Below are 12,327 nucleotides of genomic sequence, written 5' to 3' on the forward strand. Positions count from 1 at the left end.
TAAGAGTTTACTACATAAAAACAAACAGTGCCTTAGAGGAAGATTTACAGTTTTCAAGAAAAAAATTCTTTTTTAAACTGTGCGTCACATTTTTTTCAAGCAAATTATTTATATTAAGTACGTTCTGTTCTAACTATTTATAAAAGCAAGTCATGATGGATGTCAACCTAAGAATACTTTATAAAAGATCAGTGTTCCTTTTTTTCCTGAAAAACGAATGTTTTTCTTTTAAAAATATTTTAAATACACAACTTGGACACACAGTCTTTTCGACTCACTTAATTTCTGAGGTCTGATTGTGAATACGAATGACAAGAACATGTAAATTTATATACAATCATCTCTAAGTACTTAAGGGGTTGCTAGGTGGCTGCGGTTAGTGGAGGGGGACGATGACAAGACACAGTGTCATCATGACACCTCTGAGTGTCATCACGCCTCTAAGCAAAAGCGTGAACAGCTCTGCTTTATAAATGTGCTCAGGAAGAATGCTCACCCTTTAAGCCTGGCATTGTGCCACGGGCAACCTACACAGAACTTTGCTTCTTTATGAGAAACTGTTTCTTGGGGGTCAGTTTATATTGTCGTACATGTGTTTTAAATGTGGGTCTGGAAGTTGTAGGCCCAGAGTCTTCTTAAGCATCCAAATAATTAATTTTGCAAACGACAAACATGTTCAATTTGGCTTTTCGAAGCTACAGCTCTGAGACCAACTGTGCCTTTCCTAATTTGGAAATATTTTCTTGCTGGTTTTTATTTTGACATGTACCCTGCTATCTACTTTCGTTGCTATTTCTAGCATCCCCCAGGAACTGCTTCCATGGTTGTCATAGTGCAGACAAACACTCAAGAAAACCAAGAACTCGGTGCTTTCATAAAGCATTTATTTTTATTTGAAAACATTATACAGGCATTACATTGCCACAGCCAGTCCATAGGGGAGCATGCAAATATCAAAAATGGAGAGTTTGTTCAACTTATCAGTGTAAATTTCTTTTTTGGTTCATATTTTCCATTTGCAGTGTCTGGATTAATGTGCTTTGTTATGTGGCCTGACAATAGAATCCTACCCATGGGGTAAAGTCTGTACTGGTAGCTAGCTGGGGACTACTAAATGGTTATAAATCAAAAACAAACCCAAAACAAATAATACTACACGCTTGTCAAAAGGTTAATAGCACGAGTTAGCAATACCTAAACTAAACATTGAAACATTTTCATGGGACACAGTGGTGCAAATTTTTCTATTGCTTGGTCTACCTGGTTGTGTATGTCAGAGTTTGGAGCTGAGGGAAAACGTGACCAAGGCAAGCTATGTCCCCAGTGCAGGTTTTCAGAGAGAAAGTCAGAACCACCACTTATCTGGGTTTAAGAAAACTGTGGTTCACTTATCCAATCAAATTCTGTACAATCTGCTAGTCTCATTCATGGAAGAGGGAGTGGTGGTGGACTGAAAAGCTCAAATTTTTGCTGGTGTCCACTGAGGTTATGAGATTCCAGAAACAAAAATAGCTAGAGTTAATGTCCCATGTCCCTCCCTACTCCCAAAGGATCAATGTTTTTACACAGAAAAAGAGTGTGTTTGCTGCTATTTTCTTTTTTTCCAAAGGGCTAATCTGGAACTCCTGATCTCGGATAATTCAGTGTGGTCAGCCTTTCTGAATGGAGACAAGCCGACAGAGTGAGGTACCCCAGTGAAAGTCTTGTGCTCAAGGACGCGGGATGATGAAGGGTATACAGTGAATTCTCCTCAACATTTACACTTCGTTTCCATACAATGGAGTCAATTAAAATAGCCTAGAAAATAATTCAGATGGCAGCTTTTAGCCATCCTAAACTAAATTGATTGCAAACCTTTTTGAAATTTAAAAAAAAAGAAAAATTCCCAGTCCACTGAGTCTACTGGGAAAATTTTCATCCACTTATTTCTCATAAGATTTTACTAAACATCTACAAATTAGTGTCATAAAAATGAATAAAAAAGACTAAAACATTTGGCTTAAAATAAATACTAAAAATGCAATAAATCAAGCAAATTATGCAAACCAAACGAATGTAAACACAAAAATAAAACCACAGTCTTTAAAGGTCTTCAGATAGGAATGGACAAAATATTCAGAGAAAGGTATTTAATTAGGTTAAAAGGTAGCAGAGAGCAGGCATTGGCAAAGTTGTTTTGACTTGATATAGCTTTAACGTTGATTGTTTTTCCAGAGGGAAGAAAAAAAACATGTTTTTAAGGGGACTGAACACAGATGACCGTAAGATCTGCATACCAGAGAAGATACTTTTCTTTCCCATCTCCGAGGGCAGACTACCTGCCCTGGGTAGAATGCAGGCAGTAGGACCACATGGGTGCTGGCTGACAGCCTGGGATGCTATGGCCTCCGTATTTAGGCCTTGTTCAGGCTCTCTGGGAGTCCTGACTAAGCTGTAATTGGTCCTCCTACTGTACAGAGACCCCTCTGGTGTTTGCTTTGCTTGCTTAAGATGTATTGGTTTGAATTGCCCAAAGTTTCATAAGCATTTATTTTTCCTTTACAAACCCTGTAACCTCATCGAGGATCTTTTTGAATGTTACTGAAGCCAGCCAAACTTAAAGACCAGTTCACATACTGACACGTAGAACCTATTTCTAATTCATAGAGGTCTGCGGTGTTTTTTGATTTCTTGTGTTTGAAAAGGGGGTTATTTTAAGCCAACAAAACTAGACTAGTGACATATCATTCAAAGCCTTATCAGGACCCTGTAATAATTCTCTGTATGCGTAAGGATGTTGTGTTGATATAGTCTGTTATTGAATGGATGCCCGATAACACCCAAATGCCAGACTTTCTCATTGGCGACGTCTTTACCACGGTAAAGTGGTCAAACAAATCAATCGAGCTGTTGTCAGGGACTTCACTTTGCTGGGAGGCCACCAATGACACTCTACAAGAAAGGTAATTTCCATGCTGGTGTATTTCAAAAAGGGTGTCCCACAATTAAGAGGGCAGAGGACCATGGCTTTTTCCAATGCCTTAATTTCCATATCATCACTAAAGAAATCTAGGGAAAAAAGAAAAGCAAATCTACTTTTTTGAAGAGGGGATATAAGGAGGGACAGAAAGATTTAAAAATATATATATTATCCTAAACACAAATCATATTATTTCTGGGGTTCCCCATAAGCCACAGAAATGGAACATTCCTTATTCTGTTATTACAGGGACTCGATTAGCAGAACCATGTGGCACAACAGAAAGGCAATGGTCTGGAGTCATCCGAGATTAAAATATAAAAAAGCTAACACGTTTGTTTTATATCTATTCCTAGAATAGAGAAGTATATGGTCAGTTGCCCCTCCCCACAAGGGTCACAGCACAAAATACTTATTGAGCAGGCAATCCAACAGGTAACAGAGGAAACCATTAGCCACCAGGTCCCTCAGATAAGGGAACCTCTCAGGGTGGAGCTCCTGTGGCCTGCAGCACTCATATAGACTGTGCCAAACATAAAATAACATAAAAGTATGATTCTTACAAAGTGACTTGCCATAGAAAAGTGGGATTTATGTTACCTACATGTGGGTCTGGCAATAGTTCCCATCAGGAGTACAAAACATCCTCCTGAAACTCAGTGTAATAAGAATATCAATAATAATACAAATAATAATAATACTTGCTTTTGTTTGAAAGTGTTCTCAGTAATTAATGTGGGGTGAGGGTGGGGGTGGGAGTGTGTGATCAGGATACACACAAGCGAGGCATCCCCCCATCAGGTGGATCGGAACCTGTGTCTCCAGTGATGTTTAGCTTGTGCCTTTTACAGGCTTTTGGATTTGCAGCCCACCTGTCTAAACCACACCTAATAAATACCTTTCTCTATGTACAATACAGAGATGATGGACGAACACGTGGCCACTGCACTGTCCTCAGTGGGCAGGCAGGGCGTCCTCTTAGGCCACGCGGACGTGGGGCTCCTCTTCGGTCTCCTGGCCCAGACTGGTGTAGGTGACCGAAGGCTCCAGCTGAGATGTGGCCGGTAGGTCCACAACTGGTCCGGAAGGATTGCGGAACTGCTTGTACACCCGGGGGTCCTGGGCTATGTATGTGGAGGTGGAGGAATAGAGCACCAGCCCGATGAGGATGGTGAAGAAAGACAGGAGATACAGTCCTGAAAACTAAAAACACAACAGTAAAGTCAATTAGCTCTCGGAGCAGAACTACTTATATGTAATGAGGCCCAGAGAGACCAGTGGACCCGCTCCCTCTGAGAATAGGCAGCTTGATGAACTGGTCAGTGTTTGTGATGGACAGTGAATTTTCTCTTCCTAAACTGGCTTGGCCTTATTGATTTTCCTTATCTTATTTCTTGACTCTGTTGCTAACACAGAGGAACACTTAGCTAATTGTTCTTAAAATGCCAGTGAGTACCTGATGTGCGAGAGCTAGTTAAGTACAAATTAAAATACATCAAGTTAAAAGCAAAAAATCTCCAATCACTCAACAAACAGTTGGCTGTTTTTGGCTTTATTAAACCCAGGAGAAATATAGATATTCCATTTAAGGTAATGAAGCCATAAACACCAAATCCCTCCCTGACACAGCTGAATTCAGAGACTCTTATTTCACTTTAATCCAATTCAGGCACTATTTGTCTTCCTAGTAGGAACTGTTATTGACTATCTTTGCAAGGTTAGATTATCCTTGCACGGAAAGAAACAGTATAATGTTCCATTCTTGCCCTACTACTCTGAAAACAAAATCAAACAGGTCTATACCAGGGGTGCCAAAAAATGTATACAAGTGGCACTTTGGTCAACGTTGCTCAAGCAGTAGTTCGCCGTAATCAGAAGTGTCTGGATGCTGATGGTAACCACGTTGAGCACCTCTTGTAACTGCAGAAGTCAAACGTGACTTGTATTCATCTTTTGTTATCAGTATATATTGAATATTACAATTTTAATACAGTTTTTCTTTCTTAAAATGTGTATACATTTTTTGGCACCCTCTGTATATACAGCATACTTCTTTCTAAACTACTTGCTTAACAATTCATAGAGTTTTATAAGAAAAAAAGAAAATATTGGTTTATACAAATGCCCAAGAATTTACAAATATTTTTGAAAAATTACAATTCTGTATCTTGAGTAGTTATACTGGAAGTACATAGTTACTTGAGTAGTTACTGGGGGAAAGTTAGGTAACCCACTGTATTGCCTTTTCTGTTATTTCATTCATTCATTCATTCATTCATTCATTCATTCCATTCAACAAATAGTTTCTTCTATGACTTCTCTATATCAAACATTGAACTTTGTACTGGGAAAAAGAAATGAAAACATTACCATCAAGGACTTAATAGTCTCAGTAAAGAAGCAGGGGGCCAAACAAATACAAAGCACTATGGCATGTTAAACCTCATTTTAGTAAATTGCTATTGTTCCTGTCTTGACCACATCCTGTATCGTGGGAAAAAAAGGATCAATTTGATTTTCCTATTTTATTTTTATGCTCATAAAAAGAACTAAAACCTGGTAAAAAGACAAAAGTTAATTGGAAGCTGGAAGAAAGGAGAACAGGAAAAGTATCCAGAAAAGTCTATAAAGTAAGATGCAAAGCTATAATAAAGAGTAAAAAGATGGTTATAATAGGAAAGACAGTCTTGAAAATGGCACATAGAAAAGATAGTTGTCATGCAGAGTGTCATGTGGGGTCTCTGGTTCCACTCCCCATATAAGAATGCAGGACGTGGTGAGGCCAAAAAGGAACACCCAAGGGGCCATAGCAAGGGGAGTCATACCACTATATTCTCACTGGAGGCTGGGTTAGAGACACAGGCAGCAGGAGCCACAGGATCCGAAACCGCCTTCCACTTCTCTGCCAACCAACCTCACTTGCTTACTGCTTACTGCTTACTGCTTACTGCAATCCCCAATCCCTAACCCGCGCTTGCTAGCTTAGCCACGGCAGTTATATCAGTGGCTAATGGCTAACTGGTTATATCTGATGGCCAATTAGTCACAGCTGATGACCATCTACTACCTGAACCAGCACCTTTCCACGTGAGGCTGCGAGCCTGGAAACTGCACTCTGGGACTCTGTCCCTACAATAGTCCTTTGGCATAAGTTCCTGCCATGGTAGTGGGTGTTTTCCTTCCTTCCTTGCTCCCTTCCTTCCTATTTTCTTTCCTGCCTTCCCCCCTTCTTTTTATTTTATTTTATGTATCTATTAGCAGCAACAAGGTAGCTAAGACAAAAGATCATTTTCTGATTTTCTTTCTAGAAAGAAAACCATATGATAATACTTCCTCAGATGGATTTATACCTTAGACTCAGCTTGTAACAGCTTTACTTAATTAATTTGAAATAATTAATTCAGCTTTTCCCAATGAACTTAAATGTGCTTTACTTTTTGATTCATGAATTTGTTTGTAAAATAAAATGATAGGAAAAGAAGACCACTAACTCAGTACTGTTGTGTATGATCTCAGAAAACCTATTTACCCCCAAACTTGCTTCCTGAAATTCTACATTCAAGAGTTTTATCTTTTATCTGAAACTTTGGTGAATGAAATGGGTTTGTTTCCAATTTTACCATCATTTCAAATATTTTGTCAATAACTTTCATTTTCAAAACTCCACTCATGCCTCTTTAGAGCCTTGCAAGTCTAGATGTGAGTCTGCCTCTATTGTAGCAGATGGAGGCAGAGAGATTAAGAACGGGGGCTTCGAGCTTACAACTGCATTCTACTATAAACTGGATTCAAATCCCAGCTCTACTACTTTCTAGTTGTCATTATGCACAAGTTTCTTAACCTTTCCAGGCCCAAGTTTCCTTATCAGTAAAGTGGGGATAATAAGTGTACCTACTATATAGAGTGGCTATAAACATTAAATTAAATAAAGCACGTAAAGCAGTCAATTCCTACTGGCTTCATTGTTATTATTATTGGTATTGCTTTGTTGTTATTTTTTATAGCACGCTCTTATAACCCTTATATAATCATGGATTAAATTGCCTTTTTCTCTTAGTCCCTTAACTTGGGACTGTGTCTTTCTTGACCAAGGCCAAGCACAGAGCCTGGCATTGTGTAGGCATCTACTACAGGTTACTTGCTATTGGTTATTTTGAATGGATGAATGAATTTAATTATGGAGACGTTTCAGACTAAAGAAAGAAAAAAGTAAAAATCAGCCTGTACCAAAAAATCGGCCTGTATTGCAATTTTTGAAACTTTAAACTTAATAATCCAATGTCATTTCTCATACGTAAAATATGAAACAAAAACTCGTTGATAGGGAAGTCATAGTGCTGATTCTTAATCACTGACTCCAAAAGGCATCTTCCAACCTGGAGTCAGTCAAAGGAGAGTGATAAGGATGATGAATTGGGAGGGACACTGCAAAAGGCAAGAGTCTGGGTAAAAGACTGAGAGCTGTTGATCAGTGGATTGGAATAGGAGGTTCCCTAAACTTGGATTTGGTATTTGAAATAATGTAGCAGTAGGAACAGGAAAAATGTTGATACAAGGTATTCAGTGAAAAGGATTTGAATTCCTCTCAATTTCTGATTTTGGCTCCCATATTCTGACTTGATCAGTATGACATATATTTTAATATTAATTTTTCTAAAGCTAATGCCTTTGCCACTGTAAGAAACAATACCTGAATTATCCCTTTTTTGGACATGGGCCCACCATATTGAATGATAAATGCAATACAAAGCATTTTCCAGGAACATAGCTGTAGGATGATAACACATTCAGCGGTACTCTATTTCCATTTATTTCATACAAAATTCATTCTAAAATTGTTCAAAATATAGATAGCATGGAATTTTATATGGCAGAGACAGCTTGGAAGTCACCCAAGAGATTATATTAATAGACAGTAGAGAAAGTTTTTATTTAACAAACAAGTCCAAAAAGGGAGAAGTAAGGCAAGCTTTATGATTAATCTGTATAAATACTGAGTGTTAGAAATAATGACAGGAAAATTTGATTTTTTTTTTTTAAAGTGTGAGAAAAAGTTTATTTTTACTCTTTAGAGATTTATAGAAAAAATAATGAGGGTCATAGGATGACCCTCAGGTCTGGATTCTGCACTTATCCCAATGGAGCATTCATTTAAAGAACCAATCAATTCAACAAAAATTCTGTATATTTCCAGCTGCTTTGCTTGTGATCTGCAAAGAAATACTCATGTGTAGTTCCCTAAGCAAAGAGAACAGAACTACTCTGGTGCACTAAAGGGGACAGAAAGCCATCTCCGAGTTATGGATGAGGCAAGTTTCAGGTAGAGGCTTCCTATTTCCATTTACGAACATGGGCTGTTGTCTAAATATACTTTGTGGTCCTCTCCCAGCCAAATGGAGCCTGTCAGGAGATGCTGTCGGTTCTGTGCTGCACGCACACTTCTGCCTGCATTTATCCGACTTGTAGCTTTGAGAAGCTGAGAAGGGATGCACTTTGAATTAACACTACCACACTGCACACGCTGTTTACTTTGCTGCTGCCTTTTGCCACCTTGACAGGTCTCTTAGCTAACAAGGATCGGGAAGCACTCGTGACACAGAAGGAGAATAGTTGTGTGTTACTTGGAGCAATCTATCTGGGACATAAGCCATTATCCAGAGGCGTGGCTTGGAAGACTGATGATAAGGCTGTCCAGAGCTCTTTAACCTCCAGCTCGGGATTAAACCTAGCTCTTAGCCAGCTGGCATTTCAATATGATTACTAGTTAGCTAACGGGACATTCAGTACATCAATTAAGGACAGACCAAATTTTCATTTTAGCTTTGATATTAAACATCCCAGTTGAGTTTTAATAAACTAATGACTTTAATGAGCCTAAGTTTATACAAATAGAAAGCTGCATGGTTTGAAAGCCATTTCAAAGTACATTTGTATCAACTAGAATATGTGAGGAAGAGAGCAATTTTCAAGGGCAGCTTTCTTTTTCTACCTTGACGAAGAAGACAGCAGGGGAAAGCAGAGGTGAACATGGGGGACGCTCAAGAGGTGTAAGGTGAAGGATGAAGTGACTGAGTTTAAGTTCTACTTTGAATATATGTACCAATCACTTCGAGACCGTAAGCCTGGTTTTTCCTTCTTTCCTGGAGAGTGCACTTTAAAAGGGTCCCTTTATGGTGTATGTCTCTGCGTAATACAGCTTTTATAATGTGCCTGATGTTGGACTCTGCTTATTTTTGCTCAGTGATTTCACGGGTTTATTAGAGATCAGAACTAATTTTGATTTAATAGATAATGAAAAGTTAAAAGATTCTTTTAGCTCTTAAGGAGATATATACCACAGTTCTATCTCAAAAGAAAACAAAAAGCAACCTCAAAACACCCTACAATGATTCAATGGAAAAAAGAAACTGTCACTTGTGAAGTAGAGGAAAGACCTGAAAAGGGTAGTTGGTAGGGTTTCTTAGGAAAGTTAGGTACCGGGCAATGAGACTTGGTGCTATCTGAGAAAAAAGGAGAGAGATTTACATTTAGATTTAGATCTAATTTAGATCCAACTTGGAGAGCCAAGGAAGCTCAGAGAAAATGCAGTTGGGAGGAGGAATAAAATAAGCTCAAATTAGAAAGAAAAAAGAGGTAAAGAAAATTTCTCAATAGCTAGGAGGAAAGGGGATTACAGAACTGGATAAACAAAAAATGATTCTATCTAAATTAAACAAACATATATTCTCTCTGTTTCTTTTTTGTGTACACACACACACACATACACGCACACACAGCTGTGGGCTGCTCTTGCTGACCTCATAGGATCTGCCTTCTGAATTTTTTTTTGGAGAAGCTGAGGAACCTGAGAGAAACGTTACCCTAAAGACTCCTCACGTATGACATATAAGCAAGGGACAACACTTTCAAGCACTCAAGCGTTCCTAAGCTCTATGATGAGGGGAGGAAAGACATACCAGATATCTCAGACCATAGCTCAAGGATAACATTACTGCGAAAACTCCAAAAGACGTGCTGTCTTGCCCAAACAAGAGGCGTCTATTGGATGTGAGCCTGCTACTGAGAGAGGCATGCCATTTGGAAGCAGGATAATGGTAAGAGTTGAAACTTGGTTCTGAACTGCATAAGGAAGTTACACAGAAATGAATTTGAGGATATTTCTAAGTGTCCTTGGACATTGCTTGAATGTGGAAGTTATGTGGCACAGGCTGGTAAATATGAGGGTTCAAGAGCTTCTAGGAAGAATTTCCACATAGAGAGATGGGCCTGGCAATTTCAGCAGGCAAGTTATATCTGGGAAAAATTAGACTTTTAATTAAGTTTGTGAAAAGTGTCCTGGATACTCTGCAATGTAAAAAAAAAAAAAAAAAAAAAAAAAGATTCCTTTTGTCTGTACTTCCATGCTCTGTAATATAAAATGCACATATAAAGATAAATGAACTGGCACATCTAACCATGATTTCTAGAACAAGCAGGAATAAATAAACCCAATCCTGTTTCTAAAAGAACCAGATTACACAATTTGGAGATTCTAGGTACTAGGGTACTTTAAAGACCTATCAGTGATGAAGTAAAATGACTCTTAAAAGAGAGAATCATAATTCAATGTAATGTTGCCGTGTTTTTAAGTCCAAATTCGATGGGCTGATATAAGTGGATTTGGGGGAGCCCAAGTTCTCGAGTCCCTACTTTATTTGTGGATTGAAGGGTCGACCCTTGGGGCAACAATCTCAGAAGGGAAAGAGCCTCTCTACTGAATATCCTGGAGTGTGAAGGAGAGGACCGCTCAGCAGTGACAACACATCGCTGGGCAGCCAAGTGTGTCTCAGAGGGTTGAGGACCACATCGTGAGCCGGGGAGTGGAATGGTGGGAGCAGAACCAGAGGAAGCTGTTCCTTGCTGGGCAGGCTGTAAGCTGGGGCCTGGCTGGGATCTTGTGACGAAAGGCTCTGCCTGGTCCTGATCTATGGCCGCTGCGTCTGAGCCAGTTGCTATTCAGGGCAGGGAGACTAGACAGACCTGGCTCCGCAGAGATGCCAACATAAACGAGTTGATGCTTGACCTCTGAATTTTGGCTCTGCACTAAACTAACAAAATCATTTTTATTATTAAAAATGGCAAAAGTTCTGCTTCTGAGTTTACTGAACTGGAAATAAATTGCCTGGAGAAACCAGAGCTTTCTCAAATTCTCTGGAATTGCCTTATTATTGCTCTTTAGCCTACTCTTACCTTCTCTTATTTCTCCTCTTCCCTCTCTTCTCCTTTTTTTTTTTTTAAAGGAAAAAAAAGGGCTAAATCTCTATGGTTAAATAAATATTGCAATATTTCTTTCTTCTAGGCCACAGCATAGAAAATACCAAATGTGGGCATGGGATATACTCTACTGACAAACAGCAAAATTGGTTGTGTTTAGAGACCAAGAATACTTAACCTCACCCCTCACCTCCCATTCTTTCTCCAACTGGGAGAGAGGAAATAACCACAAATTCATCTAATCAACACAGAAAATAAATCAATGAGTGCCCCAGTCAAAACGCCAATTGTCTGTCCATGTCAGAAAACCAAGACATGGCTAAGATTTAAATACCTGGGAAACAGTTTATCCTCTAAACATCACGTTGTTAAGGAGACAAGCAGAAACCAGGGCCCCTGCCTCTCTATGTTGTGACACTGTCACCCAGGGACAGGCCGTGCTTGCCCACTGCCATCCCAGTTTGGTTTCCGCGGCCCCGTGCTTGGTTTGCAAAATCAGTTCATCTGGCAGTAAAATTTGTGCGGTCAATCACATCTAAGGCCAATAAGGGTTCTTGTACAGACAAATATCTTCCCCTGTGGGTGATTTCACACAGGAGTACAGCAAAAGACGGACCTAAAAATGGATTTCTGCCATTACCTTTGATATGGCAAATAGACATTTTTTCACTTGGTTTGATGAATTGATAGAAATCTTGTTCATGCAGATTTCTTTCTCTGCAGTCCAGCAAAAGAAGATCATAATAGCCAAACCAGAAGTGGAATAAAAGGGGACTACTCTGTGGGAGTGTTTAATTATAGGCCCAGTTACAACAAAGGCTGTTTGATGGCTCATTTATGTCACCTTCCCATGTATCATTCTTATCAGTAGTCACATTTGTGGGCAAGGTACACTGAGCAGTGGCCTTCACTCCCACATTTGGACTCTTGCAACACAAAGACATCTATGTTCTCCATGAGAGACAACACAGAGGTGCACACTGGGCTGCAGTGATTTTGCAGGAGACTGAATTTTAAGCTAGTGAAAGACAATTTATAGAAGCAGTAGTGATGCTGCTCCATACATCTCAAAGAACCCCTGTTCCATTACGATGGAAGCAAGAGGTGGAAATGGA

General features: G+C 39.3%; 1 protein-coding gene across 2 annotated transcripts in view; it reads right to left on the reverse strand.

Annotated features, from left to right (window-relative positions):
• Positions 1–870: 870 nt before the first annotated feature.
• SLC35F1 (solute carrier family 35 member F1) overlaps positions 871–12,327 on the reverse strand; it is a 371,967-nt gene continuing 360,510 nt past the window's right edge. For both annotated transcript variants that reach the window (XM_074333488.2, XM_019740997.3), the window contains exon 8: positions 871–4,162. In XM_074333488.2, the coding sequence (XP_074189589.2) occupies positions 3,938–4,162 (225 nt within the window). In that variant the 3' untranslated portion in view covers positions 871–3,937. The remainder of the gene's footprint in view (positions 4,163–12,327) is intronic.

Source organism: Rhinolophus sinicus, chromosome 2, assembly GCF_057876585.1.
Source record: "Rhinolophus sinicus isolate RSI-liver-muscle chromosome 2, RSI-T2T, whole genome shotgun sequence".
Lineage (NCBI taxonomy): Eukaryota > Metazoa > Chordata > Mammalia > Chiroptera > Rhinolophidae > Rhinolophus > Rhinolophus sinicus.